The 20,810-nt window shown below is 38.1% G+C and overlaps 1 protein-coding gene across 5 annotated transcripts in view; it reads left to right on the top strand.

Annotated features, from left to right (window-relative positions):
* LOC116173317 (regulating synaptic membrane exocytosis protein 1) overlaps positions 1-19,831 on the top strand; it is a 159,843-nt gene extending 140,012 nt beyond the window's left edge. For 4 of the 5 annotated variants that reach the window (XM_031490699.1, XM_031490697.1, XM_031490698.1 and 1 more), the window contains 3 exons: positions 3,647-3,828; positions 3,881-4,563; positions 14,011-19,831. In XM_031490699.1, coding sequence (XP_031346559.1) covers positions 3,647-3,828; positions 3,881-4,563; positions 14,011-14,576 — 1,431 coding nt within the window. In that variant the 3' untranslated portion in view covers positions 14,577-19,831. Of the gene's footprint in view, positions 1-3,646; positions 3,829-3,880; positions 4,564-4,748; positions 4,773-14,010 lie in introns of all 5 variants that reach the window. The other variant, XM_031490701.1, reaches the window with a different exon arrangement.
* Positions 19,832-20,810: the final 979 nt, after the last annotated feature.

Raw genomic sequence — 20,810 nt, 5'->3', positions numbered from 1 at the left:
CCCAGCTATATAAACGTCATATTACGCAAGGTTGTGTTCTGTATCGTCATATAAAATGCCATTGTAGATCCCTTGGAGAGAAGCGCGTGCCCCTTTTCAATCCCTGTTTATATGTAATAATGTTTCTTGCTATCTAAATGATTAAATTAACGTGGTCGAATGTGCTATGATCCCGGACAAAGCAACAACAAAAAATCAGTCGGTATGTCGATTCCGCTCCACCACGAAATTCCCTTTTTGCATAAGTCCCTACTTATTGGTTTTGCTCATAATTGCAACTCACAATAAATTGAAAATGCACCCACGAAAATAATTTCGTTGAAATGGCGGCACAGTTTTCCCTTAAAATTTGGTAACTAACTTAACGCGGGTGACAATTGTTTCTTATCCTTCGATTATACGGCTTTGTATCAAACACAGTTTTGTTTCGAAAGTTTGGCGAAGAATCTATATATCCGACCTAATTTTTACTTACGCACTCGCCGAGTTAAAAACCCGAAACGGACCCAACGAGAATCAAGCCTCGACTGAAACCTTGACTGCATTCTTCCGCATGTTTTAATGGGATAAAAATGCAAAACATCTACGTTAAAATGACCTCTCGTTGGAATGTATGCATTTGAAAATCGCCCAATTTAACATGAGCTTTTATGGAGAACACGCGAACGTGCTATTATACTTCCATCATTTAGGGATGAGACTGCCCTCTAAACATCCCTTGTTTCTTGAGGAATCCAATCATATAAGGCAAAGTACTTGCCATTGGACTAAGACCGCATTGGTCACATTGTTAGTCAGCCCTGTGATGTATCACCCACGTTAAATTAAACGTGCAGGTTTTCTGTAGAAAACGTTATCTTTCCCATACTAAGGGGCCTACTCTCTAACGCGTAACGAGGTCGTCACACAGCGGTTATCGTTCAGCAACGACTTTCTCTATTATCTCTGACATATAACATATAACAGGGATACTGAATATAGCTGTCGTTCAAGATGAAATAATTGTTACCTTTACGATATCGTTTGTTAACGACAATATACAGAATATGCCCTTAAATAACGTAAAATAACGTTATTTGGCAGATAACGTACACGTTAAGTTTGACGTTTCTGATACATCACAGGGCTGATTGTCTAATATTTTCTAAATTAATCAAAGTTTCTATATGAAAAGTGTAATTTTGTATCAAAAAAGACGATTTCGTGTAAAATACAATACCAGGTGATCGAAAAGTAGTGCGGACAATTTGAATTTTCCGTAAAACTAAACAGTTATAACGTTGATAACATATCAAATGTCATTTATGTAAAAGCAGTGGTGGATCAATTTAATCACTAATACATAAATAAACTACCTTCTAAACATGTTTGCCAATTCCTTAAGTAAAAAATATTAAAAACTTAAAGCGCCCATTTTACACTGTCTGCAGTTCTTTTTGATCACCCGATACATTACAGTCAGTAGGTATAAAATGAGCAATGAATCATTTTCCTCGTCATTTTCTTAATTTTTATGTAAATAACTATTACACCATTGCTGATTGTGATCTGTGATCGGGTAAAACACTCAAAATTTATACGTTATTAAGTGAAATTTTTCATTCTCTCTGCCGTCGGATTCCGGATGGACGGTTTTGGTTGCACAGTGGAAAACTCCTTACGATTATCAGACGTCGGGTGGGTGGAAGGTGGAGAACGGTTGCTGTCTTTAAATCTTATTAAAATTTGTAGCTTCCGGGGAAAATTTCAAAAATAACGGATCGTTGGGGGTTGTTATCGTTCTTACTGACCAGAAAACTTTCATTACTCGTTGAAACTTTTTAACTAGCACAGAATTTACTGAATAAAGTCATACATTTCACAGATAACCCTAGTGATCGTATAACTTAATTGTCGTAATGCAATGCAAAAATCTTTCTTAGCGAAATATGATAAGTTTCATGTTGAAATTCTTTACCGTAACTGAACGCGCTGAGACAATGAGCTTATTCTTCTTTCAAAGCTGAATAATTGTCGTCTTTACCGCGCGTTTTTGAGAAGATATGACCGCTCCGCCGGATTAAGTTTATATATTCGATCGTAGCACTCGAATTGTTATTTTTCGTTGATTTAAAATAATATTTCCTCGTACAAAAAATCCCCTAATTAGAACACGGATTTAACCAAATTGTATTGCGCACTTTTAACACCAAAGGTGAAACTTCTATTATCCAAAGATAATATTTCTAGCACTTCCACCACAGAGAAATTGACTTTCTTCACAAAACAATTTAACTTTTTTGAAAAGAGACCTTAAAATGTTTGTCAGATCTCATACCATGTCCATAATCGCTCTCATAATCTCTCTCGAGGGCCGTACTGGTCGCTTCGAAATTCAAAACGCGAATGCTTCTTTTATATAGATAGGATCGTATTGATCGCCGCGAATGTTCTCCAAAACCAACTCATCTCTTAATCACTTCGTAAACTTTACTCAAAATGGCGATGTATAAATTTTCATTTGTTCATGCGAGAGTACTAAGAACATAAACAAAAGCTATGCTATAAGTTTCAAATGATTCCAAGTATGAGGAGTGAGTTGAACTTCCTGATACAAAGTTATCGGCTCACTAGGACAAACTATGTGTAACACGGAAATTAAGAAACAGGTTTTAAAGTTGTTCCAAAACAGAGGGTAAAGCACCCTACTCTTAAAAATTTACCTTAGTAGTAGCAATATGGGGTGCTACAGAATGGACCATGTTTACACCATTTTAATGTTTACCTCTTGAAGAAAACGACAAGGATTCTAATATTAATGAATTCACGATGACCAAAAGCTCGGTTTCTAGCAAACATTTCTAAGAAGGGAAGAGATAGTAATTGATACTGCGGCCATAAAGCGAATTTTTCCCTCTATAAATAAAACTACAAAATATGTACGTATAACTCATTATGGATAAAACTGAATCTAAAATTTTTTACTTGCAACTAAATCATTGTCTTAGCAACTAAGCGTCTTAATCTGCTCAGTATAGCGAGAACAAACCGTAGATAACGTGGTAGAGAGTAAAAAATCAGTTGCTTAACGCAACCTAAACCATTGTTAGTTGATGTCGATGACTGTAATTTTGTTTTTTATGTGTACCTGTATGTGTTCTGTTGAGTTATGCGGATAGTTACTGTTTTTGATGTTGTAAATATAAATTTCTAAAATGTAACGATAGCGTAAAATTGTAAAATTGGCCAGTGTGATCCAAAATGAGCGAGCGCCCTGGAGGTGATTATTTTGGATGATACCTACGTCTGAATCTGTTATATAAATGTTAAAAACTTTTTCTCAATAAGTGTGTGTAGTGATAAATTGTTTGTGTCAGATGGGACAGGTGTCCATTTGTAATTAGAGCTTATTAAAGTGATTTAAGTGACGCCCGAGTTTTGAGCAACTCCTCTCCCTTTTCGTTGTTGTTAGCTCCCTACGCTGGATATTACTGTAATAGGTACGCGATATTTTGCTCACTCTGTCCCAACTGGCACGAATTTCTGTTCTTTCTTTTTAGTGCTCTCACTTGTGCATGTACTTCTAGTAGTTGCATGTTTATTTCTGCCCTTTCAGTCTGTGTAATCAGATATTCTCGCCTGTATTTCTAATCGAGGTATTTTACAGGAACAGCTGGCCAAAGAACGACAAGTGTCTGGTCGAGTTCAAATCCAAGTTTGGTACCATGACGAGAGGCGTGAATTGGTTGTCGCGGTTTTAGCCGCGGACGATTTGGCACCAAGAGACGAGAGCCTAGGCTACGGTTCTCAACCCGAAGCGTACGCAAGATTGTGCCTTATGCCTTTGACGTAATCCCTCCCTGCAACCTGCGATACATTCAATTTAACTGTCACATTTCAGTGACGATCAACATTGCGTACAAACAGAAGTTGCGCCTGCCAGCCAAAATCCAATTTGGAACGCAAACCTCAGTTTCCCGGGTGTTCCAGGGGACGAACTCATGGAACGCACGCTAGACGTGACGCTTTGGGACTTAATCCCTCAGAATGAACAAACATTTTTAGGCGAATGCTGCGTAGACTTACAAAAGGCGTTTTTGGACGATCGGGCGGTCTGGTGCAGGCTTGAAGATCCGCGGCAGATGCGGGGAAAATCGCCACATAATTCGCCTCGAGGTTCCATTGCTGGCCTATGTCGTCGTAACGACTTTATTTCGCAAAGAAGCGCCTCCGACGATCTTGACTCAATCGGCGAGTGCGCCAGTTTATTGCATCCCGATCATGCCTGGGGATCGCGTAGGGGCTCCTCCCAATCTGAGCAATTAGAAGTGGAAGTTTATCAACTTGGCAAAGACTTTTCAAAGTCGCTGCCTGGCTCACGACGTTCTTCGTTTCAGTCCGGACAGGATCCTGCCGAAGCAGATTTGCCGGCGGTACCGCCGCCCAGCTCCTACTCTCGAGACCGCCGTAGAAGCAGTTGCACAAGGATGTTGAGAGATCCCGAAGAAATACTGAGGTCACTAAAGGCGGTGAAAGGAGAGCTGGGTCGCACGATGAGCTTCTCGGGAGATAAAAAGCATCGACGTAAGCGCTCTTTTTCTTTACCAAATCACTCTTCCATCCCTTTGTTTTGTCAATTAGGTCATACGTTCACACTAATTTTCCTTATCAACATTCTTTACAAGATCATCAAATTGTGCTTGCTCAGTTTTCAAATCACGCTTTCTAATGTAATCCTTTCTTTTTCTTTACACCTTTAATACACAAAGCGGACGTATAGCCGCAATTTCTGGGTAAGACTTTCAATAGCACTACGCTAATGCGTCCTTTCATTTTTAGCAGCGTTAGGATGAGTTTAATTAGCGCGATCTGTGACTGTAAATGAAAGGACGTTTCGTTTTCTAACCTCCTTTGTGCTTCTGTACTGTACTTCCCCTTTGCTACTCCGCTGTTTTTTCTTTTGTCTTGATAGATGGCTTTTACGTAAATATAACGTAAATTTGTTTACGTGTGTCTCATAGGGTACAGTTTTAACGTTGCTAGTTCACATTAACGTAGGTACGTGTAGGAGAACATGTTCAATAACCACGTCCAATGCCAAAAATGGGTTTGTCAAACTAAGGACTTGCCAAATTTTGACGCTGATCTCAGAAGTATCGTCCCAAAATTTTAGAAAATTGCGGCCCCTTCTGGTAGATCTGACAAGGTATTACCTAGTTCAGTCAAAATAAGAAAGACAGAGGAAATAAAAGTACCTACTAGTTCCAATTTTCCCTCAAAATCTAAGTGCCGTTGGGGTGAGGGGGGCTTTAAATGATCAATTTTTCAGTTTTTCGCTTATATCTCGAAAACAATGGGCTGTAGTGAAAAAGTTACAAAATAATATCTTATTAAATTCACCCCATCTTTACAAAAAACTGGACCGTTTTCGAGCTACCAGCTCTGGAAGGGTGGTAATTTCCAAAAAATTTGTTTACCACTCATGTCTTTCTGTACAGAATTAAATTCCCTACAAGCATTATATTATATCATATGTTAATTTATATTGAACACGTCGCAACTTACTGGACTTTTAAGAAGATCGAAAAATATTGATTTCCCAATTGAAATAAATAATACTTTGAACAATTCGGTGTCTTCATTTCTTTACAAATCTGGGCAGCAGCTTCTCCTGCTTAGGGCACTTGCTGATTGGTGGATGAAGGATTGTAGAATACCCCCGCTATTGCCTTGGTCTCATCTGGTAGTTTTTGAAAACTCTTCAGGATAGAGTTTGTGCTTTTCCCAAAGGTGACAATAAAAGTGGATGAAGACCATGGATGAGCAGTAAGAGAGGTTGTCTTGAGGTTGCAGGGTTGAATACGTCTTCGTGTCAGTGTTACCTCTACCTGGTTTAATTAAACGGGTACCTATTTGCGTTTGATGGTGTCCGAGCCACTAGCGGGATGAGAAGATCTATGTCTTCACCAATAACTGCCATTCTGGAGAAGTGGTCTTTTCAATATCCACAATAACCCTTCAATAATCCCTTTTTACGTTTTATGGAAGTCATGCCCTCGTACCCATAGAACACCACTGCACAATTGGACGAACAGTGATTGAAACATAAGAAAGTGGTCCTAAGATTCCACTTGACTCTGTGAAGGATCTTCCACTACAGTGCAGATATTTTGAAGTTCACTGAATCCATGCACAAAAGGAAAGCTTCATATGGAGCAGAGTGGGGTATGGAGATCACTCGAACTTCAACAGGTCTACAACATCCACATCACTTCTCTTGCTAAGGTTGTTTTAAAAATTACGGACGCATCTACAACTACAACTGCTTCATTATGAATTTTCACATAATAGACAGAGGGACAACAGTATTTTTCTTAGATTACTTCATGTCGGCAAAGTTCATCCTTAGGAAGGTTCGGATTGTACAGGATATAATTTCCATGACTTACTATCGATTAATATTACTGCTACATATAACTCTAACCAAAAGAGGTTTGGCGTGGTCACGTTTGGCAAAAGGAGGGCTGTTCGCTAATCAAGCAGCCAGCTATGCTCTGTTCTCGGTATCTTCTTCGATGTACGATTCACGCAAGTTCTTCACTGCTCACACTGTGGGCACCCTGGTGGGCACCCACAAAAATTTCAAGACACGAAGAGATTGAACCTGCAATTCCAGCACCTGCAATCCATTTTGCCAACGTAGAGTCAGTCAAACTTCGCCCTCGTATCAGTCCTCCTTTGCTTTTCATGTCACACATCAATGCCTGCTCGATGGTAATGCCAGAACACAACCCGGCCCATCGATTTTCAGTTCTATCACACGAAAGTTCCCAAAACCAATATACTGCTCAAAAGTATGGCGATCACTTGGGTCAGTATTACCTCTACATAGAGGTGAAGGTGGAAAATGGCCACTAGCGAGAAAATATTGAAACATTTGTTGGGCGCACGACAAGGGTGCTATATAATTATATATTTCAGGGGACCATTCTTCGTTAGACTGGAACCCACAATAACTTGCTTGTCTGCAGAAGAGAATGTGGCACTTTCGAGAATAATTTGTTCTAGTGCTGCTTGTACAAGTAAATCACCTCTGACGGTTCAGCTATAAGCATTGCTCCTTAACATTTTGTCCAAAAGAGCTCCTTCAGTCTATTTTCTGCCATTGTGTGCCCAAAACACCCCTAGAAAGGCAATAGCATTGTTGAACTCGAGAGCATTAGCCGCAACAGTTTCCCGAGATTTCAGGTAGAGCGGCTGATCGATTGTTACAAAGCAAGTCGTTAATCCAAGACGAGTGGCATCTTCTGAAGCATATCTAACATTTAATCAGCAATGGGAGGGGTGGGGAAGGGATTTATGAAAGGGAAGGGGTTTAATCTTGCAGTTTGATTTCAGTTGATTTCCTTGCATACCAATTCCATGAAACTCTTCCATTCGAAAATCTGCCCTCCTCTGAAAAGTGTTTAGCACACATCTACAGTGTGTCCTCGAGACAGTGAATGGCCATCAGTTATGGGGTGCAAGATAAACACTTTCTTCAACCCATTTTTAAGTGACATTTTCGTAAGACTCCAGTTTGAGAACGCGAAATTTTCCCACTTCTAAAATAGTACGAGGGGATTTTATTGGTTCTATTTCATCTGATTTTGGTAAACCTTATGCAGGTGTAGCACACTTAGTGCCCCAAGCTATGGAATGAGTTACGTCCGTCCGGAGTAGCAATATTAAAATCAGGATTATAAAATATTGGCAAAAAGTATTTTCAGATATCGTGATGGTAAATGGAGGATATGCTATTTTCAGAATGGTGGTAACTCGCACTGAATCCCAAGTTAGTCAGTAAATTTCGCGGGACTCTTTGATCCAATAATTTCTAGTGAAATAAGTACGCAATCCTTGCCGCGGACGAACGGCGGAATGATTTAAAGGAAAATGGATAGGTACTATTTTCCTCATGATACTATTTGTACCCCTTCTTTTCTTTGGGATAAGAGACTCGCTAAAAGTGTAGGCGGCATTAGCGTAATCTTCCGCGGAAAACATTGTGTTTCCTGGTCAAATTAACACTCAACACTCCCTTTTCAGTCACGGCTTACAGTTTCACTACCAGGAGGTAATTCACATATTACGCAATTTTCATCCATCCTAAAAATTTTTAAAAAAACCTGTGTTAAAAATTATAAGGCGCACATAAAGCTTTTCTGTACACAACCCGCTTACAGAACGGACATACCAAACAAATAAATGAATTCAATAGATCTCAAGAAATGAAACTGAAGGCGTATTTATGCTCAGATATAAGTAATAAGGATCAGTAATAAATAATAAGCAATAATAATTAAGTAATAGTATCTTTTTCCACCATTTATACTAGTCTTGACAGATGTCAATTGTTTGGAGATAGGTTGACTTTGAAAAATAGAAATAAATAAAATAATGTCAGATTGAGTTAATCAATAAATCGTATTTCCATTTTGCTGTATTATGCTGCGCTATATTCAATAGGTTATGGGCTATCGCGTGTGAATTGGTGCGAAACGAAAGAGTTTAGTTGGACCAATTGTGCAATTTCGGAAATAAATTTCAACATAAATAGAAATGGTTGATGAGGAAAAGTTTGTATTCAAACAATTTGAGGGTCGTGAGTTCGACAATTGGTATTTTCGTTTGAAAATTACTTTAGAAGAAAAGGGCGTCGCACGATGGCTGGAAGAAGATGCTATGGAGGCGAGCAAGGTGACCGGTGAAAAGGTTGAAATCATTCTAAAGGAAGACAGAATCTGCAAGACCCACATCACTAGACGTGTTGCGGATTCGCATTTAGAATATTTGAAAGATAGACCGACGGCATTTTCGATGATCCAATCGTTAAAAACAATTTTTGAACGGGCAAGTGTGGCAACTGAAATTGGTGTCAGAAAGCGCATGTTAACAATGCGTTGTGCAGAATCTGATAAATTAATCACACATTTCTTAGCATTCGACAAATTAGTGCGTGAATTGAAGGCGTGTGGTGCTGAAACAAACGATCGAATGCTTGTAGTATCACTCATGNGATGTGTGTGGACCAGTGACACCTGTCACATGGGATGAACAACGGTTTTTGGTAACATTCGTTGATGATTACACACATTTTACGGTCGTATATCTGGTTAAATATAAATCTGATGTTTTGCAAATGTTTCAGAGGTATAAAGCGTTCGCTGAGACCCACACTGGAAAGAAGATTGCAAAAATACGCTGTGATAATGGTGGTGAATACAAATCAAATCAATTTAAACAGATTTGTAATGATGCCGGGATTCAAATCCAATATACCGAACCATACACACCTGAACACAATGGTGTGGCTGAACGCATGAACCGAACCCTGCTAGAGAAAGCACGTTCGATGATTGCTGATACTAAAATGGATAAGACATTTTGGGGCGAGGCTGTTTATTGTGCAGCATATCTAACGAATCGGAGTCCGTCACGTGCAATAGTTTCCAATACAACACCGGTGGAGCTTTGGACAGGCAAGAAACCAAATATGTCAAGGCTTCGTGTTTTTGGATCAATAGCATATGCACATGTTCCGAACCAATTACGAATGAAATTGGATTCGAAATCACAGAAAATGATAATGGTTGGATACGGCGTGAATGGCCTATCGATTGTGGGACCCATTGAAGAAAAATATCGTAATAAGACGAGACGTTGTGTTTGATGAATCACAGCGAAATTCTCCGGCGGTTTTCTTTGAGATAGAGTCAATTATGGATGATGTTGACGAGGCGGAGGATCTTGAGGATAGCGATGAAGTGGATGTTGTGAGAGATCATAGTCGATCAGAAGTAATTAATCCAGGCGGAGTAGCGACGGATGTCGTACGAGATGATGATCAACCCACCGGAATGAAGGATCAACCACTAAATATAACATCGCGACCTCAAAGAAAGCGTCAACCTCCGAAACGATATGGAAATTATATTGATTTGGAAAAACCGAAGAGTCATAGTGATGAGGAGTATTTCTCTGCATTTGCATTAAGTACTGACACATTAGATTTTGCAATAAATGCTATGGCATATGTTGACAACGTTCCACAGTCATTTGGTGAGATTGCGAAGAGAGATGATGCGGCACAATGGATGAAAGCGGTTCATGATGAGATGAGCTCACACAAGCGAAATGATACTTGGAAGTTAGTTGAGCGTCCGATGAATCGTTCTGTTGTCACTTGCAAATGGGTATTTTCTCGAAAGCGGAATGATGAGAGCAAGTTGATGTCGTACAAAGCGCGACTGGTTGCTCGTGGATTCACTCAACGTAAGGGACTTGATTTTCATGAAACATATTCACCAGTTGCAAGAATTGCTACATTAAGGATAATGCTGGCTCTTGCTGTGGAGCGTGATTTAGAGATTCATCAAATGGATGTAAAAACGGCATTCTTAAATGGAAAACTCGAGGAGGACATTTACATGGAACAGCCGGATGGTTTCATGCAGGGCGATTTTGTATGTAAATTGAACAAATCATTATACGGTTTGAAACAAGCCTCCCGTGTGTGGAATGAGCGATTTCATAATTTCATACTTGAGAATGGATTTATTCGATCAGAATATGATCACTGTTTGTATTCTCGTATCAATAAGGAAAAAGTGGTGTATCTGTTATTATATGTGGATGATCTCATTTTGTTGGGAGAAGATATCGAAGAGATCATAAAAATTAAACAGATGGTATCCAAGGAATTCGAAATGCATGACATGGGTGAAACGAGAAGTTTTCTTGGCATTAACATCGAACGTGAACGGGAACATGGGATTTTGAGGATAAATCAACGTGGCTATCTGGAAGATGTATTGCAACGATTTGGAATGACTGATTGCAATTCAATTTCAACTCCCATAGAATGTCAATTAAAATTGGGGAATGATTCGGGGAGCAAACTTACAGATAAACCGTACCGTGAATTGATTGGATGCTTGATGTATGCAGCTTGTACAACTAGACCAGACTTATCCGCGGCAGTGAATTATTTGAGTCAATTTCAATCATGTGCGACTAAGGATCATTGGAGGGCGGCTAAACGAATCCTCCGATATATCAAGGGAGCAATTGATTTGAAGTTGGAATATCGTTACAAGGAGAATTCGGTTGCATTGATTGGATATGCGGATGCTGATTGGGCAGGCGATATCAACGATCGAAAATCAGTTTCTGGGAACGTGATAAAAGTATTTGGGGCCACTGTGGTTTGGATGACACGTAAGCAGACATGTGTTGCTTTATCATCTACCGAAGCTGAATATGTGTCATTATGCTTAGCGGCATGTGAAATCATGTGGGTGCGTGGATTGTTAATGGAAATTGGAGAGACACCTGACGAACCAATAATACTGAATGAAGATAATCAGTGTGCAATTGTGATATCATCGCAGGAAAAGGAAATGCAGCGGACAAAACATATTGATGTGAAATTCAATTTTGTTCGTAATCTTATACATCAAGGAATTCTTGAGGTTAGGTACATTTCAACAAATGAACAATTAGCTGACATCATGACAAAAGGTTTACCAAAGAAGACGTTTGAGTTTTTGCGAAATGAACTAAATTTGATTCGTTTAAATTAATTATTTTGGAACATTGTGATCATGATTTGAACTTGCAATTCCTAATCGAAAATTATTGATAGGAATTGAGGCGGAGTGTTGTAGATAGGTTGGCTTTGAAAAATAGAAATAAATAATATAATGTCAGATTGAGTTAATCAATAAATCGTATTTCCATTTTGCTGTATTATACTGCGCTATATTCAATACATTTGGAACAGTTCGTTTCTGTCCGGTATCGTAATACGCAGTGATAAGATTTAAGTTAAAATTTCCCAAATTACTATTATTACTTATTATTTAATTCTGTGACCTAAACCTTTACTTTTAAGTTTTATTATTATTGCTTATTATTTATTACTTATTCTAATAAATTATTATTAGTGCGCATAAATACGCCTTTAGAGCTTTAACAAATTCACATTTTTATTTGACGCTTGTAATTAAATCTTCCAACGACTGGTCCGACTAAATTGTGAATGGGAATTGGCTGAACGGGTACTTGCAACAATTGTAAATCAACGTAACACTTTCATATAATGGACGACAGACTTTTCTACATTAAAAATCTTTCTACACGGTGACGACTACTTGCCAGAACTTAAATTTGACGTAAACAGGCTGACTACGTCTATTAACTTAACCGCGTCGTTAATTTGCTCCACTTATTTAAGCAATCCCCCCTCCACTCTCTTTTTCCGCCTCATTAATGGCCGATGAAGAAACGAATAACCAACTACGTCGCCAAAGTAATGCCGCGCTTATCAATGCAGGTGCCCTTTTACCAAACCTGTCCAATTAATTTGTCCGTTAACAGCTTTTACACAACAGATTTGTCCATATAAGACTTCTTCTTACTTTCTTCTTACATCATTAAAATTACTGATTCACAATTTACAATAAAAAAACTAAACATTACAGTGACTATCAAATAAAATCCTGAAATGTCCATTCATTTGACAAAGAGTCTCATAGGTCCTAAAGAAATAAATTAAAACATAGTACAGGATGGGACGTCTGAAATCTATAATGCTAAACCTAAATTACGTTTACAGCACGTAACTTTTCAGCTACAGGGTGGCCCGCTCTCATCGTCGGCATTATTTCAACCTAGAGAAACAAAACCCCCCTGCAGTTAACACAGTAATAATAATAAATTAATAAGAGCATGGACACACCACTATATCAGCGCAGATAGATATGATGACCGACTACTATGAGGAGAGGAGGGAAAGTTATTTTGTATTTTTTACTGTTCGGACTGCAGGGAGGTTACTACTGTACAGGTTTTAACTAAAATGAACGGACCAGGATATATATACAAGAGGAAAATTTACGAAAAAGATGAGTGAAAAACTATGTTTTTAAAAATTACCACCTGTCCGGATCTGGTAGCGTGAAAACAGTCCAGTTTTTCTTAAAGTAGTATATAGCTAAACATGTAGTAAATTTAATAAGCATTCATTTGGTACTGAAGAAGTGTTTATCCAACTTAGCAAACTACATACAAATGACTATTAGACTCTGTATACAAAATCAAACAACGAAACAAATACATTTGAAGTGCCACAAAAATTACTACGCCTCACACGGGAATTTGCCACGCGCGCACGGAAAAAGCCTGCTTTCCGGACTCCTAATGAAATATACTATTACGAGTTTTGCATTACATTTTTCCCGAAATTCATTTTTCATTTTCAATGTCCTGGTATAAAATAGGCATGATAATGAAGGTTTCCTAATGATTTTGGGAAAACGAATTTTTCTGTTAGATATTGGCCTGGAGAGTCTAAAATAGACAAAAAATTAGAGATCGGGACAACAGAAGATAGAACCAAAGGAAGATGATGTACTTGTTTAGCCGAGGCTTCGTTTTATTAACATTTTCTTAAATCCAAATTAACAGAAGTGAAATTGTAACCTTCGCGTTTTTACAAATAATCAGAACACACATCAGCATCTGGAGCTTCTGGAAAAGCCTCATAAAAAAGATAATTGTCATAGTTTGGCGTTCGTGTCGCGTCATCTAATTGTGCATAAAGAGGGGTCGGAATAAATAGGTCTCGCCCTTAGTTTCAACCCTTAAGGATGGTTACTTAATTCGAACATGTTTATTTGAAGTAGCAATTTTATTGGTTTCTTATAGACGTACTTAGGCATTAGCCTATTCCATGAAAGTAGCAAAATTATTAGCTAGAACAGCCCAATGCGTGCGGAGCAGTTAGACGCGTAGAAACTCTTAGTAACGGTCGTACAGCCAGAAATTAGGAGCCTCCAACAGATCTATACCTAAAATACAGAGAAATACATCATAAGCTGCATGGATATTTCGGTGTTTTATCGAAAATGAAGCTTCACGTTTTTCTTAGTGTTTTTGAAAAGATGAATGTTGTCCGCACCAAACGTTTAATTGTTGCTTTTGTATTAGGATCGACAAGTGGGCCATCTGGAAGGGAGTCGCGTGAAAATAGTATTGTACCGGAAGTGCTGGAGACTACAAAGGAAAGTCCGCCGTCAAGTCCTGAACGTACGTCGCCGCCACGGTTAGGTCCCGGACAGGTGAAGCCTCGTGGTTTCCGTTTGTCCAGCACCAAGCCGGTGGAGTTAAAGTTGGGACTGCAAATGACCAAGGGACAGTTGGAGGTTGAGGTGCTATGCGCGAGGCACATACCAAGCAAAGTGGCGCCTCCAGACACGTACGTTAAGTGTTACCTGCGTGATGGCGAACGATGGTTGCAGAAGAAGAAGACGAGAGTCGTCAAGCACACATGCGAACCCCATTTTAAGCAAACTTTAAAATACCAGGCGTGCGACGTTTTAGGCAGAAGTCTCGTTGTAATGCTGTGGGAAAGGCAGGGCGGCTTCGAGCATAATTTGGGACTAGGCGGAGCCGAAGTAGCTTTAGATTTATTAACGCTAACAAGTATTACAACCGGTTGGTACCCCTTATTCCCCATCCATTCTTTAGGATCCGATTCAAATGATTCGCCTTGATTAGACAAACGAATACAAAGGTCCTTTAAACTTATTTATCCAACAAAGAACAAAGGTTAGAGAGTAGACCAGAAAAGGGCACGGTTTTATAAGCTTTCTTTTGATAAGTTATTTATCGTCGATACTTTGAGGTTTTTTGAAACAAGCGCGCGTATTTAAACTGTGATAACCTTTTGGTATAAGTAACTTGGTATTCATTTCTTAAAATTGCGATATTTATTTTTATACTCATCACCAAAAACCTAAGCGATTGTGAGACTGCAGGAACAGCCTTTTCCTCTTATTTGCTCTAATATTTACTTAAATTAAAATTTGAATAGGTGTCTTCGACCTCCTCGAATATGACCAAAATTCAAAATGGAATTGTCGTTTTAATTGCTCGACTCCGTCCATAGTCGATTTTTCCCCAGCCGACTTTCGGTATCGCCGCTTTCGGTTCACAATCCTATAATTTCGTCCTCCTAACCTCGAACAACTTGGCTTTTGTAGCAAATTTGATAGGCTTACCAATATTTGTTCAGTACCTCATTCTGTTGGAAAGTTGTGAGTAATTGTGTCTCAATCCAAGTGATAACGATAGTGTTTTTGGTACCCATGTCTATCCCTTGAATCACTATCTGCAAAACCACCACTGTCTTCTTTTTAAATCAGAAATTACGACTACATTGATGACAATCTGGATAAACCCCATTAGCATATCTTTTCAAACATTACTTATCTATGTTGTCTAGAATTTTGGAAGAATAATTTAAACATCTACTTTAAGTATGCCTTTCGCCTAGGCTAGCCCCCATGGAAAATAGTTAATAGAGTGTGATGTACGGTTTGGTTAATAAGAGTGAAGCTTGATTTTTTTAAACTAGTTCATTTAAACCGTACCGCTTTAATCACCACCAATTACAAACGTTTATAACATTGCAAATTGACTAATATCCCCTCTCTCGGATTAGGCATTAGGCAAGCCTGAGGTGGCCAATAATGTATCAGATCGTTAAAAGGAGTCACTAAAAATCTAATTAAATATTTTTATTTGTTTTTTAGATATTAAATAATCTTACAAATCTGCGGTATTGAAATAAAAATTAGAAAATCTTACGTAGCTGGCGTGGGAAACAAAAAGCTGGATTATTCAAATGTCAATTTTATAATTTCGACAATGAAGCTTTTCTATTTATCGGCGAAGAATTTTGGCACTAAATCTCTTCTTTCACTCACTTTGATAGTTCACTTAGCCCTTAACTATAGGACCAACCGGTTTTAAAATGATCAATTCTAACACTAATTATTTCGTATTTCGCAGTATTTGCCCGCTTCCAACTTTTCGTGGCCGTATACCTACTTAATGCGTGCCATATATTATCGCGCCCAATCCTTTGCTTACCATAATGAAATAGTCTTACATACTGCGGTGAGACAGGGATATTTACATCGATTATTATACCACCCCCCTTCTTCAGACTTATAGTAGTTTAAATTACAATTCGGCGCCCGTCGGCACTTTTATTTGAAGTAGAAGAGGAACAATAAATTAAAGGCATCGTAAAAGTTAATTAGGTTTATTCCTTAATTAACTCTTACGATGGCTTTTGTCATTTGGAAAAATTTATGCTTAAAAATATTACTCAAGGAACTGCATTAGTAAGGAACAATTTTTCGTAGCTCATCAACTCTGTACATAAGAGTTGAGAAACCTCTACACAGTGGTGCAAAGATATATGGAATATTTCTCAGGAGTGGAATGGGAGGAGAGGATGGAGGCCAAGGGACACTACTGAGCAGAACATAAAATATTAAATCTGCATCTTCCTGTTCATTAAAAAAATATTGCATATTTATGTATAAATTTCTTGCCATCGAATTTAACTCTTCATTTCGTTGACTTTTCTGTTTTCGCTACCCTCAAAAGTGGTGCCGTTACTTTCTTCAAAAATTACCTCCGTAGTTCCTCGAGGCTCCTCTTGATCGCTTGTGAAAAGTAGTAAAGAAAATAACCACAAACGACACAGACGAATCCCCCGACATTTTTTTGATGACTACATTTTTTAACTCCCGTCGAAATGCTCCTCTTAACGCATTAATTTTTTTGATTACCCTATCGTGATCTGCTTCTATTTCTTAGTTTCTTGTTCGAGTATTGCAGACCTCTCACTTTCCGCAAGCACGGCACTGAGCTATATATTTCAATACATTCGGTGATAAAGTCATTAGACAAAATCTGTTGCTTTTTTGTTGTGGCCATCCTGCGGTAGATACCTACGAATGTAATTGCAATAAGTATACCTACCCACTTTCCTTTTTCCAAGTTTTCCGTCGCCCCAGCAATAGTACTAAACTTATGCCGGTATGTTTTCTACCCTTCTCTTAACCGCAGTCCAGTTCTTCCTCCTTCTCTGTTTCTGTGCGGTGCGGCGCACGAACTGACACTTTGCACACTTTTGGAGTGCCCCTTTTAATTTCGGTCTAATGAGCGTACGCATAAATGACAGTACTCAGAACCTACTAACATCGAGAACGCGGACTAGTATTAGGGGTTGTAATTGACAGCGCTACATTGAACCAAGTTAGAGGCTCTATTGGCGCCACTGACCGAATTATAATCTCTTTAATTTATTAGGCGTAGTTCAGCCTAGATCTATTTCTTGCAGAACCCACATATAAGGTACTATTTGACCTTACTGTCGCGACCTTAAAACCAGTCTAACTTTCTTCGGAACACTTCAAGGCATATTCACGAAGTGATAAAATGAAAATATGAGCCAATTATGAGAGCAGGAATTATTAATTCTTTTAGTTAAGTTAAGCTTGCATAATTAGCAAACAAATAATTAACGGCCGAACGCGCGGCTTAAACCCTAACTTTAATTTATTAAGTCCACCACTGACCAACGCTCTCATCTGTTGCATTTATTCATATTAGACCGCACACAGATTCATATAGCAAATATTATATCTCTAATTCAATTAATTAATGTTAATTGGAAAGAACCCATATTGAGCTACAGTACTCCAATAGTGGTTCGCACTTTATGTACCTTTTGAGTAACACCTCGCTCATTATACGACCTAATTGCACATTTCTTTTACTAATTAAGTTGCACAAGCACATTTCTACACCTTTCCACTGTCAACGGATACCTTTTACTATCTCTGTTTTGTTAAAAAACTCTGGTTTATTCGGAAAAGGACACGATACGCAAATTAGTAATACCGAGGTTCTAAATGAAATCGGCGTCAAAAAAATCGTCAATTTTAAAATTCCAGGTGCAGTTAAAAGATTCTTACTGTTTAATTATTAATTATCAAGTATCTATAAAGTGCAGTACATACACTGTTAACTAAATTTAACCTTTAAGTTACTCTGTCAAATTCAAATTCTACCCTACTGTATAAAGTAACAAGAAATTTTGAAACGGTAGGCCATTACACTGCATGCACTTGAAGTAATACCACACGTTCTTATGATCTGATAGCATATTGGCCACATCAGGCGTTGCCGAGTCGTACGGCCTAATCAACCAGACAGAGTGTCAGATGGGCAGTCATCAGTTTACTGAAGGTTCTTTTTTAAACGACAGGTCCTTCCAGAATTGTGTAATAGGTATTTTCTGGATGTACAGGAAAATTAAGTGTCATCTCCCACTCACCCCAACATTTTCTTTTAAAGTTCAAGATGAAACGTGAAAGCATATCATAGTAGAAAACTGTCTGGAATGTCGGTGTGTGTAGGTGACCGTCTGGGAACATTTTCAGTAATCCGTTTTAATATTTATTTATACGTGCCTTAGTTACGCATAAGCCGAAGACGTTTTTGGTACGAAACAGAAAGGAAAAAAATCCAAACAGCAAGAGACAGTCAAACTACGAAACAGAATCTTATCGAATGTCTCATCGCATTTAGTGTCGTGTCTTATACGTTGTAGTTAGTCAAAGTGGTGGTGAGGTGTCGTGTAATATGTCTGTCTGTCTATATCCGTGTACACTTTGCAAAAAACGATGAATATTGCATATCATTGATTACCCCCACCTAAGACGCTATCATTGGATATAACGCCGATGGCAATTGTAAAGGTTCTGTCTTCCGTAGCGTAGCAGACCCTTAAAGTACTTAAATATTGAAAAAAAGAATGTCACTATTTATATATATTTTTATGAAGTGATCGCATTTTTTATACAAACTAGTGGCATTTTCTAGCTCGTCGTTCTAAATAATCATGGCCTAACACTGAAACGCGACAATCCTCTATTTAATATAACTCTGTGAAAGACATTTAAATTGTAAATGTTGAAATGTCTTTGTATATTAGTGTTACATATCCTTTTAGTACCCTAGCCAGACAATCTATAAGTATTCGTGTGATGTAGCTTAAAACTTTCTTGGGAGCAGACTATTAGAAAACTGCGTCAAATGTAGACTCTTCCTCTTCTCTATAACACACACGTAGAGACTAAACTGTTAAAATATTCTTAATAATAAAATATGTTAAACTGTTTCCACGATTAACACTAGATATATTATACACCGTTGGGACGTTGAAAATATAAATACTATCTTAAACAAATAATAATTAATAAATGTTATTGATAAAATTGTTTTACGCGACCATGTAGACTTGAGCGTTTTACATCACATTGCAAATACGGTCTGTTCCCAAATTGAATGTAGGTATGCAGTACCGGCATATCCTTTCACTTCTTTCCTGAAATTCCGGAAAAGTGTTGTACGCTTCTACTTCCATAGCATTAAAGAATAAAAGATAATAGCAAAGTACGGGATACTATTATTTTTGTATATTTAAATATGGGATCCTACACTCCCTAGAGCGCTTGACTTAGAAAGTTTATTTATTAACACAAATACTTTATTTTTCATTATATCTGTTGATGTGTCACTTCTAAGGAGGAAGTTTCCCAAAGTATATATGACACCACGTGTCCCGGTCGTTAAAAGTAGCTGCACATTATGTTGTAGTCGCGTAGAGAGTTGTTAAACATTTTTTATGGTTCCCAGCTTTCGTTTTCAATGTTTAAACGATATTTATCATTCAACCATATCAATACAGAGAGCATTTTTAAAATTTACACCAATATCTATAGTGAGAATTTGTTTCATATACGAATCCTTCTACTCATTCAAAGCGTAACAGAGTGTAACAAATCCGAATTATTTTTGTTAACAACCTGTTATAAATGTGATGTAAATTAGTGTACATGTAAATGAATGTAACATGTAAAAGAATAAAGATATTGAAAATGGATCAAGTGATTTTGTCTTTATAGAAATGTAACACACATTTATTCAATACCAGCAATACGTTTTTAATTGCCAAGAAAATCCGTTAAAATGCCATACACATTCTGGATTCTGGATTACGATAGGAGGATGTACTAAGACCACACGTACTTAGGCCTCACATTCGGTAGGTATTACCTCCCTGAGTAGAGTCGATGATCGGTCTGTAAGTCTATCTGTCTGTACTCTCATTTTCGGCTAAACGATTGCAACCAAATTTGGTATATCGATCACTGCAATATCACCGATATTTTCCGCAAACTGCCCGAGTTTCGGATTTAAAATTAGGTATATCTGACTTTAAGGAAAATGGTAGCTGGATCACTGCCGAGCAACTAACCGATCTACTACCCTTAACATCAGACCTACTAAAAGAAGATCTATTGCGACATTACGAAAAAATAAAATCAAACTTTGTACCTTCCAGCTTCAATGTCAACCCCGGACGTCCACCCAATTGCTTAAGTTTTAAATCACCTAACAATAAATACATAAAGGTCACACAGTTATCGAGGAGAATGTTGCAATCTCAAATTACTTCACTGTTCTTTAAGTGTGATCCCCACAAGGGTTTGAAGAATGTTTGGGCTGATTTCAAGATTCACTGGGAGGCGTTTTTTAATAAGATCACGCCAGGTTACGTTGCGGATATAGGGTGGAGAATCACTCACAATCAGGAAAGGTTAGAGAAAATAGGTTGGCCTTGGCGCTACAATTACGGCCTAACTTCCAACGATAAAATTAAATAAAAGGAAACTCTAATGTCAAAAACAAAAACTTATCTGTGAGATGCGATTTGTAGACTGGCCGTAATAAGTCACCTCGAATCCAAAACCGTAGGTCCTGCCCAATTCACAAGCGAAAAACAATCACAACCAAATAAACACGTCCGCTGTGTTCAACAGTCGCAATGAAAACTAAAAAAGAGGTGAAATAGTCGCTTG

Source organism: Photinus pyralis, unplaced genomic scaffold (genome assembly GCF_008802855.1).
Source record: "Photinus pyralis isolate 1611_PpyrPB1 unplaced genomic scaffold, Ppyr1.3 Ppyr1.4_LG6, whole genome shotgun sequence".
Classification (NCBI taxonomy): Eukaryota; Metazoa; Arthropoda; class Insecta; order Coleoptera; family Lampyridae; genus Photinus; species Photinus pyralis.
Note: the sequence above shows the minus strand (reverse complement) of the source record. Positions and strands in the feature narration are given on the sequence as shown.